Below are 23350 nucleotides of genomic sequence, written 5' to 3'. Positions count from 1 at the left end.
GTCTTAGGAAAGTGCTATATAAATCGTATGTATTATTATGACGTACATGGGTGATCTGATGCAGGGATCATCTCAATACCCGAGATAGTTTGTGAACAGACACAAATACACACAGCTCCTTTATTACCATAATATACTACTGCATGCTGAGTGTGTGTACCATAGATAAATAATTACTAGAATGGGTATTCTCATTCTAGTAAATGAGTCTGTAATTCTATTTCTATGGTGTGTGACTACATTGCGATAAGACACTGCCGTATCACTTAGCATTGGTCACGGTAACATTGTTACTGTTTAAGTCATTTTCCATATAAGATTCAAACAGTGCTCTCAGGCTAAACCCAAAGTCAGATTACGTTAGATTAGCATTCCGTGCTAGCTCTCTCTCTCCTTCCTCCACTCCCCCTTTCCAGCTCCCTGTCTTCTTCCCTCTTTCTCCCTCCCTGCCCCCCTCCCTCAATCTCCTTCACTCCCTCTCTCCACTCTGCCAGGAATAGTGCCTCATAATGCAAGGCTCTACGCTGACCTTTCTTACAAGGAGCACGTGTGCACCTCAGTTGAAAAATGTAGGCGCATATGCAAGTAAAATGTTCTCACTGTAGAGCTCTGTAATGGCTGAACAACACGTCCCCTGCAGGGAAGGGAAGGGAGAGGCTGCCATCTTGGGGTAATTATGAAAGAGGGATTTATCCTGCCTGCTTTCCTGCCTGCCTGCCGCTGTCTGTCTCAGCCCACTCAACCCACAAGGCACATCACATCAAACCCCACAGCAATTTATTATTTATTATATGTAACCTTTATTTAACCAGGTAGCCTCATTGAGGACAGAATAGCTCTTTTCTAAGGGAGAAATGCATTCATGGGTGGAATGTGGACATTCATGCTGAATTAGAATAGTAATGTAGAACCAAAATAAATCAAACATTTCTGAAGCAATGTACCAAAGGAGACAGAGGTTGTCAAACCCAGTTTAGCTGATGAAGACAGAAAATACACCAAGCAGTTACATATTCCTTAACCGTGTCTTTTAGATGTGGTTTTTATATACAGTTGAAGTCGGAAGTTTACATACACCTTAGTGAAATACATTTAAACTCAGTTTTTCACAATTCCTAACATTTAATTCCAGTAAAAATCCCTGTCTTAGGTCAGTTAGGATCACCAATTTATTTTAAGAATGTGATATGTCAGAATAATAGTAGAGAATTATTTACTTCAGCTTTAATTTCTTTCATCACATACCCAGTGGGTCAGAAGTTTACATACACTCAATTAGTATTTGGTAGCATTGCCTTGAAATTGTTTAACTTGGGTCCAATGTTTCAAGTAGCCTTCCACAAGCTTCCAACAGTAAGTTGGGTGAATTTTGGCCCATTCTTCCTGACAGAGCTGGTGTAACTGAATCAGGTTTGTAGGCCTCCTTGCTCGCACACGCTTTTTCAGTTCTGCCTACAAATTGTATCTAGGATTGAAATCAGGGCTGGTGATGGCCACTCCAATACCTTGACTTTGTTGTCCTTAAGCCATTTTGCCACAACTTTGGAAGTATGCTTGGGGTCATTGTCCATTTGGAAGACCCATTTGCGACCAAGCTTTAACTTCTTGACTGATGTCTTGAGATTTTGCTTCAATATATCCATGTAATTTTCCTGCCTCATGATGCCATCTATTTTGTGAAGTGCACCAGTCCCTCCTGCAGCAAAGCACCCCCACAACATGATGCTGCCACCCCCGTGCTTCACAGTTGGGATGGTGTTCTTCGGCTTGCAAGCCTCCCCCTTTTTCCTCCAAACATAACAGGGTCATTATGACCAAACAGTTCTATTTTTGTTTCATCAGACCAGAGGACATTTCTCCAATAAGTATGATATTTGTCCCATGTGCAGTTGAAAACTGTAGTCTGTCTTTTTATGGCGGTTTTGGAGCAGTGGCTTCTTCCTTGCTGAGCGGCCTTTCAGGTTATGTCAATAAGGACCCGTTTTACTGTGGATATAGATACTTTTGCATCTGTTTCCTCCATCTTCACAAGGTCCTTTGCTGTTGTTCTGGGATTGATTTGCACTTTTCGCACCAAAGTACGTTCATCTCTAGGAGACAGAACGCGTCTTCTTGAGCGGTATGATGGCTGCGTGGTCCCATGGTGTTTATACTTGCGTACTATTGTTTGTACAGATGAACGTGGTACCTTCAGGCGTTTGGAAATTGCTCCCAAGAATGAACCATACTTGTAGAGGTCTCCAATTGGCTGATTTCTTTTGATTACGTCAATTGGCCTACCTATCAGAATTGGCCTATCAGAAGCTTTTAAAACCATGACATCATTTCCTGGATTGTTCCAAAGTTGTTTAAAGGCACAGTCATCTTAGTGTATGTAAACTTCTAACCCACTGGAATTGTGATACAGTTAAATAATCTGTCTGTAAACAATTGTTGGAAAAATGACGAGTCATGCACAAAGAATATGTCCTGATAGACTTAACAAAACTATAGTTTGTTAACAAGAAATTTGTGGAGTGGTTGAAAAATGAATTTTAATGACTCCAACCTAAGTGTATGTAATCTTCCGACTTAACTACAACCACACCACACACAAGACAAGGTAAAACACAGTCTGTTAAGTTACGCAGATTGTTACAGTACACAGTAAATTGTAGGCTACAGATTGCAATATGCTGTAAATCCTTTAGAAAAATGACACACACCCACTCGTATGTGTACACACAATGTATCGACTTAAAATAGAAATATTTTGTGGGGGCAGAGATATGTAAGCCCTCTTGGGTTTCCAACCTCACCTGCACAGTGTTTTTGTCATGTTTTTTATGTGCATGCTTTTGCTTTTCACTTGTCTTCTTTAATGTGAATAAATCAAACTAAAACATGTCTGCCTATTCATGACCCTTTGGTCTTCCACATCAAACAACATCAAACCTGAATACCATCAAAGCAACACAACACAAATGCATCAGACATTTACGTTTTACATTTTAGTCACCACCAATAAATCTACGATAATTGATCATTTCAATAAGCATTTTTCAACGGCTGGCCATGCTTTTCACCTGGCTACGCCTGCCCCGTCCAACAGCTCTGCACCCCCCGGGGAAACTTGCCCAAGCCCCAACCTAATTCTCCTTCACCCAAATCCAGACAGCTGATGTTCTGAAAGAGCTGAAAAATCTGGATCCCTACAAATCAGCTGGGCTAGACAATCTGGACCCTCTCTTTCAAAAAATATCCGCTGAAATTGTTGAAACCCCTATTACTAGCCTATTCAACCTCTCTTTCGTATCGTCTGAGATCCCAAAGATTAGAAAGTTGCTGCGGTCATCCCCCTCTTCAAAGGGGGAGACACTCTAGACCCAAACTGTTATAGACCTATATCCATCCTGCCCTGCCTTTCTAAAATCTTCAAAAGCCAAGTTAATAAACAGATCACAACCTTTTCGAAAACCCACCGTACCTTCTCCACTATGCAATCTGGTTTCCAAGCTGGTTCATGGGTGCACCTCAGCCACACTCAAGGTCCTAAACGATATCATAACCGCCACCAAAAGACTACTGTGCAGCCGTCTTCATTAACCTGGCCAAGGCTTTCGACTCGGTCAATCACCGCATTCTTATCGGCAGACTCAATAGCCTTGGTTTCTCAAATGACTGCCTTGCCTGGTTCACCAACTACTTATCAGATAGAGTTCAGTGTGTCAAATCGGAGGTCCTGTCCTGGACCTCTGGCAGATTCTATGGAGGTGCCACAGGGTTCAATTATCCAACTCTTTTCTCTGTATATATCAATGATGTCGCTCTTGCTGCTGGTGATTCTCTGATCCACCTCTATGCAGATGACACTATTCTGTATACATCTTGCCCTTCTTTGGACACTGTTAACAAACCTCCAAACGAGCTTCAATGCCATACAACACTCCTTCCGTGGTCTCCAACTGCTTTTAAATGCTAGTAAAACTAAATGCATGCTCTTCATCCGATGGCTGCCCGCACCCGCCCACCCATCCAGCATCACTACTCTGGACGGTTCTGACTTAGAATACGTGGACAACTACAAATACCTAGGTGTCTGGTTAGACTGTAAACTCTCCTTCCAGACTCACATTAAGCATCTCCAATCCAAAATTAAATCTAGAATGAGCTTCCTATTTCGCAACAAAACCTCCTTCACTCATGCTGCCAAACATACCCTCGTAAAACTGACTATCCTACCGATCCCTGACTTCGGCGATGTCATTTACAAAATAGCCTCCAACACTCTACTCACCAAATTGGATGTAGTCTATCACAGTGCCATCCGTTTTGTCACCAAAGCCCCATATACTACCCACCACTGCGACCTATATGCTCTCGTTGGCTGGCCCTCACTACATATTCGTTGCCAAATCCACTGGCTCCAGGTCATCTATAAGTCTTTGCTAGGTAAAGCCTTATCTCAGCTCACTGGTCACCATAGCAACACCCATCCGTAGTATGTGCTCCAGCAGGTATACTTCACTGGTCATCCCCAAAGCCAACACCTCTTTTGGCCTCCTTTCCTTCCAGTTCTCTGCTGCCAATGACTGGAACGAATTGCAAAAATCACTGAAGCTGGAGACTTATATCCTCCTTTCTAACTTTAAGCATCAGCTGTCAGAGCAGCTTACCGATCACTGTACCTGTACACAGCCCATCTGTAAATAGCCAACCCAACTACCTCATCCCTATATTGTTATTTTTTGGTTTGTTGCTCTTTTGCACCCCAGTATCTCTACTTGCACATCATCATCTGCACATCTATCACTCCAGTGTTAATGCTAAATTGTAATTATTTTGCCTCCATGGCCTATTTATTGCCTTACATCCCTAATCTTACTACACACATACTTTGCACACACTGTACATAGATTTTTCTATTGTGTTATTGACTGTACATTTGTTTATCCCATGTGTAACTCTGTGTTGTTGTTTTTGTCGCACTTCTTTGCTTTATCTTGGCCAGGTCACAGTTGTAAATGAGAACTTGTTCTCAACTAGCCTACCTGGTTAAATAAGGCTCTTATCCAGAGCGACTTACAGTTAGTGCATTCATCTTAAAATAACTAAGTGGGACAAGCACATATCACAGGCATAAAAGTAACATTTTCTTCAATATCGTAGCTACAGTAGAGTCACAGAGCTAGAAGGGGTGTCTCAGAAGATATCTCAGAAGCCATCCCAAAAACAAAAACAGATAAGTAGGCTGGGATTAGTGTGCCCAGGGACTTGAGTCTATGAGGAGAGAGTGCGAGAGGATACTTTTTTCAGGGGAGATTTTGACTGATTCCCATATAACACCCTATTTCCTTACATCCCTATGGGCCCTTGTCAAAAGTAGTGCACTATATAGGGAATAGAGTGCCATTTGTGACGCAGACTTTTTCATTAGCAGCCAGGGCCACATTTGGCTTCCCACGGTGCTTCAGAACAAAGAGTGTGTCTGAAAGCAGGGACCCTTGACGTGGGACGTGGCGCTCTAATTGGAGCCTTGGTAATCCTCTCTCTCCCCCTCCAGTCTCGGCTGTGGAACCAACAGTGTCAACAGGCTCTCTACTTTAACAACGGCACAGGGGAGCTATAGGGGAGCAGAGCGTCACTGTTCAGCCAGCCGTGGGCAGAGGCCTACTCCACACACACAGAGAGCGAGAGAGAAAGAGGGAGAGAGCATGTGAGAGGTAGAGAGAGAGAGAGAGAGAGAAAGAAAGAGAGAGAGAGAGAGAGAGAGAGAGGGAGAGGTAAAGAGGGGTTAGCAGGCCAGCTCTGCGTGCTCCTCAGCGCGGCAGGGGAGTGGAGGAGTGATTGCAGGGAAGTAAGGTGGTACACGTCATCTACTGACGTGGACGAGGATGAGGATTAGGAGAATAGTTTAGAGAGGATGAAACTCAACTGGACAGCCTGCCCTTCACTCTATGGATCACATGGTGTATTGCAGTGTTTCCCAACTCCAGTCCTCGAGTATTTCCAACAGCACAAATGTTTGTTGTATCCCTGGACAAAAACACCTGATTCAACTTGTCAAGGGCTTGATGATTAGTTGACAAGTATAATCAGGTGTGCTTGTCCAGGGCCACGACAAAAAATTGTACTGTTGCGGGTACTGAAAGACCGGAGCTAGGAACCACTGGTCTATTGTATCATGGCTGGAGCCTGGAGGCTTGGAGAGAAGCACTAATCACATCAGCCTTGCTAGGGAGTCGTCAGTGACTCAAAAAGGTCAGCTGGATATATCAGGATAAAAAAAGAAGATGAAACACAGATATCAAACGGACAGAAACATGTTGTTTCCATGTCAACATGCAGTACAGTAAGGATGGATGATGTACAGGCCAAGGCTTGGGGCAAAATACAACAATCCTGTCATTATTCATGTACACACATATGACAAGTACAGACATCATTGGTACCACAGGTGAAATACACTTGATCTTAGCAACAAACATGGTCCCAGTTTGTATGACAGCAAATAAACAAACAACAGTGTATGTAAACGTGGTTAAATTGTAGTTACTTACAGGACTGACACAATGTCATCTCCTCGCACTTGGTAGTTCCTCACACTCCAGCGGTTCAGCAGCATCATGTCAGACCCTGTCACATTCCCCTCAGGACACATAGAGGGCTGAGGAGACACACACACACGTACCCACACAAATAAGGTGAGTCATAGACAAAAATACGAGGATCGGGGGGGGAAGTACAGCAGCATTGTCATTAGTGTCCTCCTGAACAGAAATACAGCAGCTATGGTCAAGGAAGGGACAACCATGGGACTGACTGACTGACTGACTGACTGACTGAACACATAACACACTGAATACCTCAGGGACCTATTGTTCTCAAAGGGACATATTGTTCTCAAAGTGACATATCATTCTCAACGTGACATATCGTTCTCCAAGTGACATACCGTTCTCAAAGGGACCTATTGTTCTCAAAGTGACATACCATTCTCAAAGGGACCTATTGTTCTCAAAGGGACCTATTGTTCTCAAAGTGACATATCGTTCTCAGTGACATACCGTTCTCAAAGTGACGTACCATTCTCAAAGGGACCTATTGTTCTTTCTGTCTTTCTCTCGGAGGACCTGAGCCCTAGGACCATGCCTCAGGACTACCTGGTATGATGACTCCTTGCTGTCCCCAGTCCACCTGGCCGTGCTGCTGCTCCAGTTTCAACTGTTCTGCCTGCGGCTATGGAACCCTGACCTGTTCACCGGACGTGCTTGTTGCACCCTCGACAACTACTATGATTATTATTATTTGACCATGCTGGTCATTTATGAACATTTTAACATTTTAACATTTTGACCATGTTCTGTTATAATATCCACCCTGCACAGCCAGAAGAGGACTGGCCACCCCTCATAGCCTGGTTCCTCTCTAGGTTTCTTCCTAGGTTTTTGGCCTTTCTAGGGAGTTTTTCCTAGGGAGTTTTTCCTAGCCACCGTGCTTCTTTCACATGCTTTGCTTGCTGTTTGGGGTTTTAGGCTGGGTTTCTGTACAGCACTTTGAGAATATCAGCTGATGTACGAAGGGCTATATAAAAATAAATTTGATTTGATTTGAAATTTGACCTATTGTTCTCAAAGAGACATTTTACATTTACATTTACGTCATTTAGCAGACACTCTTATCCAGAGTGACTTACAAATTGGTGCATTCACCTTATGATATCCAGTGGAACAACCACTTTACAATAGTACATCTATATATATATTTTTTTTGGGGGGGGGGGGTTAGAAGGATTACTTTATCCTATCCCAGGTATTCCTTAAAGAGGTGGGGTTTCAGGTGTCTACGGAAGGTGGTGATTGACTCCGCTGTCCTGGCGTCGTGAGGGAGCTTGTTCCACCATTGGGGTGCCAGAGCAGCGAACAGTTTTGACTGGGCTGAGTGGGAACTGTGCTTCCGCAGAGGTAGGGGGGCGAGCAGGCCAGAGGTGGATGAACGCAGTGCCCTTGTTTGGGTGTAGGGCCTGATCAGAGCCTGAAGGTACGGAGGTGCCGTTCCCCTCACAGCTCCGTAGGCAAGCACCATGGTCTTGTAGCAGAGGCGAGCTTCAACTGGAAGCCAGTGGAGTGTGCGGAGGAGCGGGGTGACGTGAGAGAACTTGGGAAGGTTGAACACCAGGCGGGCTGCGGCGTTCTGGATGAGTTGTAGGGGTCTAATGGCACAGGCAGGGAGCCCCGCCAACAGGGAGTTGCAGTAATCCAGACGGGAGATGACAAGTGCCTGGATTAGGACCTGCGCCGCTTCCTGTGTAAGGCAGGGTCGTACTCTGCGAATGTTGTATAGCATGGACCTACAGGATCGGGTCACCGCCTTGATGTTGGCGGAGAACGACAGGGTGTTGTCCAGGGTCACGCCGAGGCTCTTAGCACTCTGGGAGGAGGACACAATGGAGTTGTCCACCGTGATGGCGAGATCATGGAAAGGGCAGTCCTTCCCCGGGAGGAAGAGCAGCTCCGTCTTGCCGAGGTTCAGCTTGAGGTGGTGATCCGTCATCCACACTGATATGCCTGCCAGACATGCAGAGATGCGATTCGCCACCTGGTTATCAGAAGGGGGAAAGGAGAAGATTAACATATTGTTCTGAAAGGGACATATTGTTCTCAAAGGGATATATTGTTCTCAAAGGGACCTATTGTTCACAAAGGGACCTATCGTTCTCAAAGGGCCATATTGTTCTCGAAGGGACCTATTGTTCTCAAAGTGACATATCGTTCTCAAAGTGACATAGCGTTCTCAAAGGGACCTATTGTTCTCAAAGGGACCTATTGTTCTCAAAGGGAATTATTGTTCTCAAAGGGAGATATTGTTCTCAAAGGGATATATTGTTCTCAAAGGGAGATATTGTTCTCAAAGGGACCTATTGTTCTCAAAGGGACCTATTGTTCTCAAAGGGATATATTGTTCTCAAAGGGACATATTGTTCTTAAAGTGACATACCGTTCTCAAAGTGACATACCATTCTCAAAGTGACCTATTGTTCTCAAAGGGACCTATTGTTCTCAAAGGGTCATATTGTTCTCAAAGGGATATATTGTTCTCAAAGGGACCTATTGTTCTTAAAGGGACATATTGTTCTTAAAGTGACATATCATTCTCAAAGTGACATACCGTGCTCAAAGGGACCTATTGTTCTCAAAGGGACCTATTGTTCTCAAAGGGACATATTGTTCTCAAAGTGACTTACCGTTCTCAAAGGGACCTATTGTTCTCAAAGGGTCATATTGTTCTCAAAGGGATATATTGTTCTCAAAGGGACCTATTGTTCTCAAAGTGACATACCGTTCTCAGAGTGACATACCATTTTCAAAGGGAACTATTGTTCTCAAAGGGACCTATTGTTCACAAAGTGACATATGGTTCTCAAAGTGACATACTGTTCTCAAATTGACATATTGTTCTCATAGTGACATATTGTTTTCAAAGTGACATATTCCTCTCAGAAAAGAGAAGTGGCATCCTCCTGCCATGCCATACTGTGATGGCTTCAGCCTATGTCCTTCTGTGTCTACTGATTCAAACTGACAGATACGGGTGGCAAAAACACAGTAGCTGTCACACCCTGATCTGTTTCACCTGTCTTTGTGCTTGTCTCCACCCCCCTCCACCCACCGTCGCTTTTTGATCCTTCGATGTCGGCTCTTCCTATCATTGTGAAGCAGAATTCACCAAGTGTTGGATTGTTCACCCACTAATAGGGAACGTGAGCTGGGTTTAGACCGTCGTGAGACAGGTTAGTTCCCCATTATCCCCAGTGTACTTATACCTGTGTTGTCTGTTGCCAGTTCATTTGTTTTTTGTCAAGCCTACCAGCTTTTTTCCTGTGCTCCTGTCTGTCTCTAGTTCCTGTTTTCTATCTTTCCCGGTTTTGACCATTCTGCCTGCCCTGATCCTGAGCCTGCCTGTCGTTCTGTACCTTGCCAAACCACCCTGGATTACTGACCTCTGCCTGCCCTGAGCCTGCCTTCCGTTTTGTACCTTTCAGACTCTGCCGTGACCTGTCGTTTGCCTGCCCCCCTGATTTTGTAATAAACTTTTGTTACTTCGAAACTGTCTGCATCTGGGTCTTCTCCTGAGCCTTGACAGTAATCCTCTATAAAACATCTTACCTTTCAAATTTAGTGGTGTGGAAAGGTTACTCAACCATATTAAATGTCAGATTAATGTGTGCGTATATTATCTGTCATGGAATCTACATACTCAGTGGCATTCTGCATTTCAAGAAGCATTTTAAGAAGCATATAGCCTTCTAAGAAGCTTTCAGCATTCTGAGAATAGGTCTATCAGCTCTATGTTCAGATTATGAGATCACGGTTCGTATCCACCAAATGTCTCAGAGTAGGAGTGCTGATCTAGGATCTGTCCAGATAATCATATACATTATGATCTTAAATGCTAAACTGATCCCAGATTAGCACTCCTACTCTGAGACGCTTTGAGGATACATGCCCAGGGGTCAGAATTGTCCTGAGACATGGCTGTAGGCTAACTAGCTTCATAAGATTCTAAAACCACACAACTCAGGGGCATAGCAAAGGTCAGTACAAAGGTCAAGAATAATCTATACAACAACTCATGCTTACAGAATTATGCACAAAACTACTACAGTGAGTTACAGAGTACATCAGTTTTGGACACGTTCAGACGGAACATCCCAGATTATTTTCCTAGTAAACACAACACACCAAAATTCTCTTCTCTAACCAGTGAATCCACAAACAAGCTTAAATCAACCATTTCACTCTCAGTGGGAAATGGAACTCCACAGGATTCTACAACAACCATAACAGCAACTATTGTATAATAGTATAGGCCTATAGACCATTAAATCCCCCCCAGAAATAATTTATTCTTACAATTTAGTTTGTCACAAACTGTTTGTCACTTTATCGAAGAGCTAGTGTGTGACGAAGCCCCACTCCAAGCGGCGGGTGACATGGCACAGGCAGAATGATTCATTAAACAGGATGTGCACAGGCCATTTCATGCTTGCTGGGGTAATTGACAGAATATCTCTTATCTGTCTGCTGAAAATAAATATCCCTACGAGTGCTGCCAGTCGCGGAATGTATCTGTTACAGTTGGATACGTTATCGTTTTCACTTTTAGTCATATTTTAGCATATTACATGCTGTATTGTCTAGCTTGCTAGCTGGAAAGCACCCTAGAATTGATAAAAACTGAAAAACAATAACACTGGAAAGTTTAATAAAATAAGACTGTCTGGTCAACAATTCAATCTCGTGCTGCAGGCAACCTAAGGCAAGACAAGGGGTTTTGTGAGGACTGTAGCAGCCTTGTAGGAGGAGAGGCAAAGTAAAGCAACTGTCTACGCAAATTTAACTCCAACAGTGGAAACAGAATTCAGTATGTGAACATATTGATTCACTAAGTAGTAGTATAGGATGAGAGGAGAGAGATCAATAACCATCTTCACAATTAGTTGTTACATTTCACAATGTCTTTCTTAGAAAAACATATAAATACAAATTAACTATCTGTAACTGGATGTCATGAGGGATGGTACAAAGGAAACAAGAACTATGGACTGACATTTTAATTTGACTTGATTGAAACATGTCTTTATTTAGGAATTTCAATTATTGTTCCATAGAAATTCAGATTTCTTTCATCAGTGATGGAGCTCCTACAAGTCCCTTCAGTTCCCATGTTACAAGGCTATTGCGCTGTATAGATTCTCGAGTCACCCTTTCCCAAGAGGCTGAAGTTGCCATCCAACACTGAACACGGAGGACAAGACCCAGCCAATGCGGTGAAACCAATGGGTGTTAGTTGCCTGACTGCCTTACCTTGATACCTGTATAGCTACATGTGCATACCTCTAGATTAACTCTGTTTGACTGTGGAATGAAACATGGGTTGGAGTATTTATGACTTGAATTAAAAATAGAGGTTGAAAACAAGTGAGGTGAGGCCAATATTTTCCATTATAAAGAGAACCTCTCCCTCTCTCTCTTTACAGTATGATTGATGCCAAGATTCCATTACCTATGCTACAAAGGGAATTGGGCTTTGAAAAAGTACAATAAGATCAGAAGGAATTGATGGGGGGGAAAGAGAGAGAGACAGAGAGAGAGAGAGTCTCACATGCATTGACGCTCCCTCCACTCGTGCTACATAGGCTGTCCAGAACAGTGATGGTGATGACTGGCACTGCCACGAAGAACCCGCCCACAAATGCCAGGATATACCTGCACTCAGCCCCACCTGCTGAGCCATCACCTGGGACAGAATAACACAGTTCAGCCAATCACCATCAAAGAAACCAATAGAATGGGAACACTGCTATAAGAACTTGGCATTCAACAACCAACGGAGAATCAGATAGTAGGGAGTTTGTATTGAGAAGATCAGAATCAGAAAGCATGCATATTCTACCAACGGGACATTAAAAACTGTAATATCTTATGTTTCACCGAGTCGTGGCTGAACGACGACATTAAGAACATACAGCTGGCGGGTTATACACTCCATCGGCAAGACAGACAGCAGCCTCTGGTAAGACATGGGGCGGGGGCCTATGCATTTATGTAAACAACAGCTGGTGCATGATCTAAGGAAGTCTAAAAGTTTTGCTCGCCTGAGGTAAAGTATCTCATGATAAGCTGTAGACCACGCTATCAACCTAAAGAGTTTTCATCTGTATTTTTCGTAGCTGTCTACATACCACCACAGAGCGAAGTTGACACTGAAACCTGTGGTGGATGAATCAGAATTAGTTGGGTAACATAGATAATTAAGATGTTTTATTAGTATAATATGCTTATGTGAGATACTTGTCATTAGAAAGTGTCCTTTGGACCAATGACTCGTCTCCACAATGTCTGTGAGCAAGTCACTCCCTACTTTTCTTTATTATGGGGAGGTTTATGGTAGTGTCTGGGACCATTGTATGTCCTCTCTTAGATCTCGCACTTATCCTGTGATAGTATATGGCCTAGAGGTTAACTCCCCGAGTGAGCTTGTTCAGGAGTGGGAACAAGAGGTGTTTTACTGAGGATGGGCCACTATGAGATTGCACTGACAAAGGAGATTTATGGTGTATTTTGATAAGAACGCCTAAAAAGCATTCCAGAGGACATGAGCTAATAGTTCTGTTCAATACCGTACCAGGGAGGGACGGTTCTAAGGGGACCAGATACTGGGCTATACAATGAACCCTGTTGATATAGCAGTTACTGCCTGCTGTGTTTTATGGATATCTGTCATACAAAACTTAACCTTGTGACCCATTCTATGTATCTGTGGTTTGTCATGTACGTTGAAGGGGGTGTATCTTTGCTATAGAATATCTCTGTAGCCATTGTGTAATCACCTTATTCAATGGTTCATTCAAGAGAGTGCATTATTGAAGGTCAAGTGCTTTTGCAAAAGTATCTTAAGTATTAAAGATGTAGTTAACTCGGACTGGTGTGTTTGTAACTCTCCTCATTTTGTAATGCAGAAATTAGCCACCACAAACCGCACTCAATGAGCTATATTCGGCCATAAGCAAACAGGAAAATGTTCACCCAGAGGCGGCACTCCTGGTGACCGATGACTTTAATGCAGGGAAACTTAAATCAATTTTACAGAATTTCTATCAGCATGTTACATGTGCAACTAGAGGGAAAACAATTCTAGACCACCTTTACTCAACACACAGAGACGCGTACAAAGCTCTCCCTTGACCTCCATTTGGCAAATCTGACCATAACTCCATCCTCCTGATTCCTGCTTTATTTAAGCAGGAAGCACCCGTGACTCGGTCTATAAAAAAGTGGTCAGATGAAGCAGATGCTGTACTACAGAACTGTTTTGCTAGCACAGACTGGAATATGTTCCGGGATTCTTCCTGGTTAAATAAAAGTGAAATAAACAGAGCTAAAGGTTAGAGCTGCCGCTTTCAAGGAGCGGGACTCTAACCCGGAAGCTTAAACGAAATTCCGCTCTGCCCTCCAACAAATCATCAAACAGGCAAAGCGTCAATACAGGAATAAGATCGAATTGTACTATAACAGCTCCGACGCTCGTCGGATGTGACAGGGCTTGCAAACTATTACAGACTACTAAGGGAAGCACAACCGAGAGCTGCCTAGTGACACGAGCCTACCAGATGAGCTAAGTATATTCTTGCTTCGAGGCAAGTAACACTGAAACATGCATGAGAGCATCAGCTGGTCCGGATGACTGTGTGATCATGCTCTCTGCAGCCGATGTGAGTAAAAGCTTTAAACAGATAAACATTCACAAGCCCGCTGGGTCAGACGGATTACCAGGACATGTACTCCGAGCATGCGCTGACCAACTGGCAAGTGTCTTCACTGACATTTTCAACCTTTCCCTGTCTGAATCTGTAATACCAACTTGTTTCAAGCAGACCACCATAGTCCCTGTGCCCAAGTACACTAAGGTAACCTGCCTAAATGACTACCGAGCCGTAGCACTCACGTCTGTAGCCATGAAGTGTTTTGAAAAGCTGGTTATGGCTCACATCAACACCATTATCCCAGAAACCCAAAACCCACTCCAATTTGCATACCGCCCCAACAGATCCACAGATTCTGCAATCTCTATTGCACTCCACACTGCCCTTTCCCTCCTGGACAAAATGAACACCTATGTGAGAAGGATATTCATTGACTTCAGCTTAGTGTTCAACACTATAGTGCCCTCAAAGCTCAGCACTAACCTAAGGACCCTGGGACTAAACACCTCCCTCTGCTACTGGATCCTAGACTTCCTGACGGGCCGCCCCCAGGTGGTAAGGATAGGTAACAACACATCCACCACACTGATCCTCAACACAGGGGCCCCTCAGGGGTGCGTGCTCAGTCCCCTCCTGTACTTCCTGTTCACTCATGACTGCACGGCCAGGCACAACTCCAACATCATCATTAAGTTTGCTGATGACACTGACAACAATGAGACAGCCTATAGGGAGGAGGTCAGAGACCTTACCGTGTGGTGCAAGGACAACAACCTCTCCCTCAACGTGATCAAGACAAAGGAGATGATTGTGGACTACAGGAAAAGGAGGACCGAGCACGCCCCCATTCTCATCGACGGGGCTGTAGTGGAGCAGGTTGAGAGCTTCAATTCCCTTTGCGTCCACATCACCAACAAGCTATCATGGTCAATGCACATGCACAGTCGTGAAGAGGGCATGACAAAACCTATTCCCCCTCAGGAGACTAAAAATATTTGGCATGGGTCCTCAGATCCTCAAAAGGTTCTACAGCTGCACCATCGAGAGCGTCCTGACTGGTTGCATCACCACCTGGTATGGCAACTGCTCGGCCTCCAACCGCAAGGCACTACAGAGGGTAGTGCGTACAGCCCAGTACATCACCAGGGCCAAGCTTCCTGCCATCCAGAACCTCTATACCAGGCGGTGTCAGAGGAAGGCCCAAAAAATTGTCCAAGACTCCAGCCACCCTAGTCATAGACTGTTCTCTCTGCTACTGCACGGCAAGTCTAAGTCCAAGAGGCTTCTAAACAGCTTCTACCCCCAAGCCATAAGACTCCTGAACAGCTAATCAAATGGCTACCAAGACTATTTGCACCCCCGCTGCTGCTACTCTCTGTTATTATCTATGCATAGCCACCTTAATAAACCTACCTGCATGTACATATTTACCTCAATTACCTCAACACGGTGCCCCCGCACATTGACACATTGACTCTGAACCGGTACCCCCTGTATATAGCCCCGCAATTGTTATTTACTGCTGCTCCTTAATTATTACTTTTTCTTATCTCTTACTTTTTAGGTATTTTCTTAAAACTGCATTGTTGGTTAAAAAAGTAAGCATTTCACTGTAAGGTCTACACCTGTTGTATTCGGCGCATGTGACAAATAACATTTGATTTTATTTTATTTGAGAATGGAATTTGTGTCATTTCTCACTCAGAGAGCACATATTGCTCTCTGAGTGGTTCAGCATTGTTTCAATGAATAGTTAGGCATTTGACTAGCCATGTGCGACATGCACATGCGGTTACAAGCCTGCTTGAGTTAGCGGCAGCTGCATGATCAATATCCACCTTAGTAGTATGGATGAAGCCTGAGCTGGAATGTGAAGCTAACTGAAGCTGGCTTGCTTTATAAAAGCCTGAATAGATCTAGCTTCAGTCGTAGTATACTCCTCTGGCAGATACTCAAAACTTTGTTGTGACTGAGCATGAGTTGGAGACTTTTGAAAGTATCCACTTCAGAGGGCAGGTGCATCAAATAGGCATTGGTGGTTCATGTCCTTACCTAATACTATGGTTATTAGCTTGAACTCAGCATCCATTTGTGAGAATTGCAAATAGATAGTGTTTCCCGACCTGGTGTCCTGGCTGATTACAAAACAAAACACATAGAGACATAGCAGTGTCTATTGCTTTGAAAGAATAACAACCCTCCAGTTAAATACTGTTTGCCCACGGCTGGTGAAAATGGTCAACAATATTAGTTGTTTCAACGTAGTTTCCTTGTTATTTCAACGTCCTTGATACAGTGTTGACAAACATTGTTACTGAATGTTATTGAATAGGTAGGTACCAGTAGGTCACCCACCTCAAAGTGTTTCCATTCCGGGAGATAGAAACCTTAGAAGTAGAATAATAGAAGCCTTTCAAACAGACGTTACAGAGGAGAAAAGAACAGGAGACAGGTAGACACGATAGAACAAGATCCGCCCAAGGTCACAACCACCTAACCAATCAATGGCCAACTGCCCGTTAGGCCGTTTAAAACCAGATAAGTTTGTTCTATGTCACCTCGATATGAGTCAGATGCATTAATTCTAGTATCAAAATTGACTACAAAGTGTAAATAGGATCATTTTGGTCATAAAGTCAGTCTTGTCAAAAACGGAGTTTTGTGAGTTCATCACGACTTCCTGGGGGGTTGGGTATGGATTACTAACACGCCCACTTTTGCCAATGATGCCCAATATTAGGGCAGGGAATTGCCAGGAACCTCACAATACAATATTATCATGATACTTAGCTGCCGATACAATATGCATTGGGATTCTCACAATTCTATATGTATTGCGATTCGATACTGTGGTTCCATTGCGATTCGATGTTCCAAACATATTGCTCACCATATGTCTGCTGCAGAGGGACAAGCGAGACCCATGAGCAGTGGTGTAAAGTACTTTTAAGTAAAAATACTTTAAAGTACTAAAGTATTTTTTTGAATATCTGTACTTTACTATTTATATTTTTGATGACTTTAACTTTTACTTTACTACATTCCTGAAGAAAATAATGTACTTTTTACTCCATACATTTTCCCTGACACCCAAAAGTACTCGTTACATTTTGAATGCTTAGCAGGACAGGAAAATGGTCTAATTCACGCACTTAAAGAGAAAATCCCTGGTCATCCCTATTGTATCTGATCTTGCAGACTCACTAAACACAAATGCTTTGTTTATAAATTATGTCTGAGTGTTGGAGTGTGCCAATGACTATCCGTAAATTACAAAAACTAGAAAACCATGCTGTCTGGTTTGCTTAATATAAGGAAATTGAAATGATTTATACTTTTACTTTTGATACTTAAGTATATTTTAGCAATTACATTTCCTTTTGATACTTAAGTGTATTTAAAACTCCAGTAGGATTTTACTGGGTGACTTTCACTTTTACTTGAGTCATTTTATATTAAGGTGTCTTTACTTTTACTCAAGTATGACTGTTGGATACTTTTTCAACCACTGCCCATGAAGTCATGGAAATAAAAGTGCTGAAAACAAATTGGCTCCCTATTTATTTTTAAGATGGAGAACAAGCTATGAAGGAAAAAAGTTTTGGTACAGGTACAGCCGACTAGTGCAAAAATAATATTGTGATAGTCAAAACGATACGATATATTGTCAAAAATAATATCCAGATATGTAACTATCGATTTTTCCCCCCATCACTGCTGCAACGCACACATATTTAGCTCGACAAATAGGAGTGAAAATGGGCTTCCATAAAAGTTGTTCAACAATCTTGGGCAGATGGCCAGGATATGGATTTCATCTGACTAGCTTCTACTTGGGCTGTCAACAGTCAAATCTCTTGGTAAGTACTGTAGCTAAGTCTTGTTTATAGCTAGCTACATGTCATTATTTTGATAGGATATTTCGCTTTGATACTAGTCTATGATACTGTAATGTAGCTAACTAGTTTAATACATAGCCTCTCCATAATGTCTAATGTGAGAGGAAGATTTGCATGGCTAACATTGCACCTGAAGACAGGTTTGATCCAGCTAGCTAGCTATGTTGATGCATGTTGCCACCTTGTTTTCAATAATGTTTAAACTCAAACAGGCTCGCTACTGTAAGGTTCCTGCTTAATAATCAAGCAAACTAGCTAGCTAGCATTTGAGGGCTTCAGCTAACCCCTAAACGATGCCAACAAGCAACAACATTATTGTGTATTTTCTATGCATAAATAATGATGACAGTTCACCAGATAAGGAGGCAGTGGCCAGACACCAGTACTGTTTCAGAGTAAGGGAGGACAGGACCACTATTAATAATGTAATCAGTGCTGTATGTGTTTGTGTCTTGTATGTTGTAAGGTGGTGGCCCCATATCCATGGTGCCGCAATGGACTACTCCTGGGCCAGGGTGAGTAATGCCAACCAGTCAGTGCCATGGTGGCACATGTGCCTTGTGATTCACAACTAATTCACAATCTCTGATTGGCTATGTCCAACCGTGTATTTACTGTTGGATTCCATGACTGTATGGTGACAGTCTTGCTCCCCCTCCCTCTCTCTCTCTGTGATAGGAGCTGGCTTGGATCTGTAAGTCAGGCTCTTTCATGACCAGTATCTGTGACGAGAGGGTCTAGAGCTGGTCTACTGGCACTGACAAAAATGTCAGAAGGGACGAAAGATGATTACTAATAAGACAGGACATCACAAGTGTTTAGTAATATCAGAATCACCTTTATTCACCAAATACATTTGCATGTAGAGGAATTTGACTAAATTAACAGAATTTACAGACAGCCAAACTGAATATACGGACAATATAACCCCACCCTTTCAATACATGTGTCACTCATCAACTCTATCTTGTTTTTCTACAGATGGAGGACAGAAGTGAGGCTTTGGTCATGGAGTCCTCTGACAGAAAGATAGGTTGATACTGATGTCTGAATTAGGAAAGATTTTGTACTCCGCATTAAAATGATACCAGACACATCTATAACTTTTCAATGTGAATGACAATAAAAGACAAGTTTAATATTTGCACATAGTTATATTAGCATAATTACTGCTTCTACAGTATTATGTGAATGATGATTTATTCTACATGAAACTGTTACACTTGAAAGTTATCAAAACACTTTGTTTAAAATATCTACATAAGTTCAGCAATTGTATTTTTCTCATATTTCTCTGTAGGCTACTCAGTATGAGAAGAGTGCCATCCTCCTGCATCTTACATGTGCAGTAGTTATTGAACTCTGCCTGCTGAACCCAAGAGGCAAACTCTGTCATATCTAGGATGGAGTGTCATGCACTCCACCCCTCCTGCCACCTGACTGCACATGTCCGTAACCTGTAATAAATGACATAGATGAAAGGGGCATCACCCACTGGAGACTTGAAGACAGAACCTCACCCAGAGAGCTGTGCATAGGAATAGAAATGTCATTCGAGTTCTGGTTAGACAGCTGAAGTTGTACTCAACACACAACTGATTTTGATTTGTTAGGTAAAGTGTCTTTATAAGCAATATGATATTTCCAGCAGAAAAGGTTTTGTCTTTGTAACACAAACACATCCATCGATTTGTTGTATCTACACACAAGCTGGGTGATCTTTGTGACATAGAAATAGAATTCATTCTATTTCTATGGTTTGTGTAATGTCCACTGGTGGCCTTCACCTGCAGGGATATTTAGTTCTGGGATTTGGCTCCCGGGAAAAGATCTAACAGCGGTCATAAGGATAGACAAGACGAGACACAACTAGCCAGTTATAGAATATTGTGTTGTAGGACTCGCAATAGTTGATATCTCTTTCACGGTAAGTATTTATATGATGTGATGAAACAATGAAACAAAGTTGCAAACTACTTTAGTAGTGTTGGGGAAGCTACTCTGAAAATATAATTTACTAAGCTACCAAACTGGAAGAAGTTAAGCTACACTAAAGCTACCCTTAACTAAAATCTATTTTACTTCACTAAAGTTTCTTTGAAAAAGTAGTTCACCATGTCCAAACCACTTCATGATATATCATATCTAAATCTGAAATAGACTATAAATTGCAAGAACTGATCACTCTGAAGTCAGATTTTGACAGAATGTGTAATTTAGCCTATTACACACAAAAATTGTTTCAAGTGAGAATTGGGCAGGTCTGATGTCAAAAAAGAAAGGACAATTCTTGCCTACTTCATTCATAATTCATGTTATTTTTTGTGTGTAGTTCAAATAGTTAGCTACACCACTACATGGCAAAAAAGTAATTAACTACTGAAAACACTACCAAGATTTGAATGTAGTTAAACTACCACCAAGCTACTGCATTTAGCTCACTACACCCCAAAACTGCCCATAACTGACAGAGAAATATCAACTAGATAGGATAGCGGGCTGCACCTATCACCAAGCTATGCTAGCTAGCTGACGTCAGCTTGGCTAAACACAAGATCAGCGCAGGCTTTAACCTACTGTGCCGGTTTCGCTGTTAATCTGATTAGGTGGTCCTCCCATGTGTGACTGTGGATTATCACATCGTCCAGGTAGGCTGCAGCATAGGATTGATGTGGGCACAGACGGTCTGTTCCAATATGGGTGACTGCCCTTTGGACTTCATGGAGTCCACGCCACGTTTCAAATGCTGAAGTCCAAAGGGCAGTCGCCCATATTGGAACAGACCGTCTGGAGTGGAGAATGCTGTCTTCTCACGAGCTGCCGGGGTCAGAGGAAACTGCCAATACCCCTTGGTTAGGTCCAGGGTACTGATGAACTAGGCATTTCCCAGTCTTTCAATCAACTCATCTATTCTCGGCATGGGATAAGCATCACAATCCGAAATGGCATTCAATTTACGGAAGTCATTACAGAATTGTGCTGTATCATCTGGTTTCGACACCAGGACTATCAGGCTGGACCATCCACTGTGTGACTCTTCAATGACATCCAACTCCAACATCTTCCCCACTTCTTGTTTTATTGCCGCTCTCTTCACCTCTGACACTCTGTAAGGTTTTTGATGGACCCTTATCCCCGGAGGTGTGATGATGTCATGTTGGATGTGATGGGTGTGTCCTGCTAAGGAAGAAACCACATCTTTATTTTTCATAACCAACTCACGTAACTCTTGGGTCTGGGATGGCGGTACCAAGGGTAATCTCCTCCAGCAGGTTCTCGGCAGAAGTGGAAGTGGCCGAAAGTACTGACGCCTGTATGTGTAAAAACGGGGTTGAAACCAACAGCTGCTCCACTGTGACATCATTGGACTGGTGAAAGGTGAATACACTAGCAGGATTTACAGGTACACCATCTATTACCTTGACATTCTGTCTGGCGTTCTGTAGTGTGGATCTTCTAGCTGAGCAGTACCAAACCTTCCCCTATTCTGTGTTACGTCTCATGGGCATAAGAATTTCCAGGCCTCTCGTCCTTCGCTTCCTGTTCCTCTTCTTCCACCATTTCTGGCCCATTTATCCCTACTGGGTTTCCTGCCTCTTCGTCGCGTCCTTCCCCTTCTTCTCCCAGGAGAACTCGAGTGTCGGCTACGGGAGTCAGGCAGGTAAGTACCAATTTGTTAATTTTCCTTTCATAGTTCAGGGAGTTCTTTGGTAGAGGTTTCATTTACTTTTCACTGAAAAATGTAAATCGTACCTGACATGCCCTATTACTGGCATCGCTATCTCCTGTAGTCCTTTCCACAATTCTTGAAAATATGGGCAGTTGCGACCCAGTAGCAAGGGATATCGCAGGTTCTCAATCAACCCTCTGAACCGCCCTCTGGTGGTGTTAATCTCTACATCTGCGGTTGGGTAAGTTTGGGTGTCCCCGTGTACACAGGTGATGTCCCTGGTTGGAGCAGCAGTTCTCTGCAGCTAGGTTAATAGTGATTGCCTGATGAGGGAAACCATGCTCTCGGAGTCTAGAAGGGCATCTACTTCTTTCCCTTGAACCTGTACCTGACTGAGGTGCGGAGGGTGGCGGTGGGCTTGGACATGGGCAGAAATGACATGGCAGTGGTATATATTGGAAATGTCAACCTGCATGGGTTCCTCCTTCCTGGGACAGTGCCATGCGATATGTCCTATTTCGCCACAGTGGTAGCACTCCCGGGTGTCGGTATCAACCCCTCTATTCCTCATCTTTGCTTCAGGTTGGAAACCCTGATCCTGGAGCCCGCGTTCCCCATCCGCTCTTTGGATTCTTCCTTTCCAAACCCGGGGAGTCTCCAGTTGGGATGTCTTGCTTCCCCCTCCTTTGAGGCCTCCCTTTTCCTGGGTGGTCCTGTCCGGACAACTGGATTTGAGCAGTTTGTCAGTTGCTCGGCATCTCTCAACGAGGTCCACCACTCCGTCCGCTGTGGTGGGACTGCCCTGGTTGACAACCTTCTTTAGCTCGTAAGGTATGGTCCTGATGTAGTGGTCAATCACTATTCTTTCCACGATGTCCCCAGTACTGAGATATGCGGGCTCTAGCCATTTTTTTGCTAGGTGAACCAGGTCAAACATCTGTGACCTGGGTGCCTTCTCGGGTTGATATGTCCAAGTATGGAACCGCTGGGCCCTCAAAGAGAAACTGACTCCCAACCATGATACATTAAGATGGCAGCAGCGCAGTTTTGCTGAGCGTGTTGTGTCACACTGTTTGTTTGTTTCAAGTGTTACAAGTTTTTATTACTTAGCAAAATCGTTATAAGCTGCAAGAGTTGTCATTAAACAACAGGCAAAATCTAAAATCCTACAGGATCGAAGCAATTAAAACGTTAAATTGACATCTGCTGGTTTCTACACGAGATGATAAAGCCGGTGTGGTGCCCTCCTTGAAAGCCGAGAGGATACATCTGTGCTGTGACTAACGGTCTAAACACGTTGGGCCGACTAGCCTTGGATACTCCTGACAGTCAGGTTTTTATCTGTGTTTCACCACTCTACCGGAGTCTTCGGACTCCTCTCCTGCCCCGCTGTGCAGTGGAAGCCGGAGGTTGGTATCTGCTCTGTGAAATAACGTTTAGATGCGCTGGGCTTCCTAGCCCAGGATACCCCTGCCGGGTGGACTAGCCACCAGGGCCACTGGGCCCACTCTGCCTCACTGTGCGGTAGCCTACTGC

At 43.4% G+C, this 23350-nt stretch overlaps 1 protein-coding gene across 1 annotated transcript in view; it reads right to left on the bottom strand.

Annotated features, from left to right (window-relative positions):
• LOC106561580 (mitochondrial inner membrane protease subunit 2) overlaps positions 1-19540 on the bottom strand; it is a 257221-nt gene extending 237681 nt beyond the window's left edge. The window contains 4 exon segments of the mRNA XM_045688754.1: positions 6540-6646; positions 12145-12181; positions 12183-12279; positions 19486-19540. Of these exon segments, the coding sequence (XP_045544710.1) occupies positions 6540-6646; positions 12145-12181; positions 12183-12279; positions 19486-19540 (296 nt within the window).
• Between the last annotated feature and the right edge of the window lie 3810 nt (positions 19541-23350).

Source organism: Salmo salar, chromosome 10 (genome assembly GCF_965601325.2).
Source record: "Salmo salar chromosome 10, fSalSal1, whole genome shotgun sequence".
Taxonomy (NCBI): Eukaryota; Metazoa; Chordata; class Actinopteri; order Salmoniformes; family Salmonidae; genus Salmo; species Salmo salar.
Note: the sequence above shows the minus strand (reverse complement) of the source record. Positions and strands in the feature narration are given on the sequence as shown.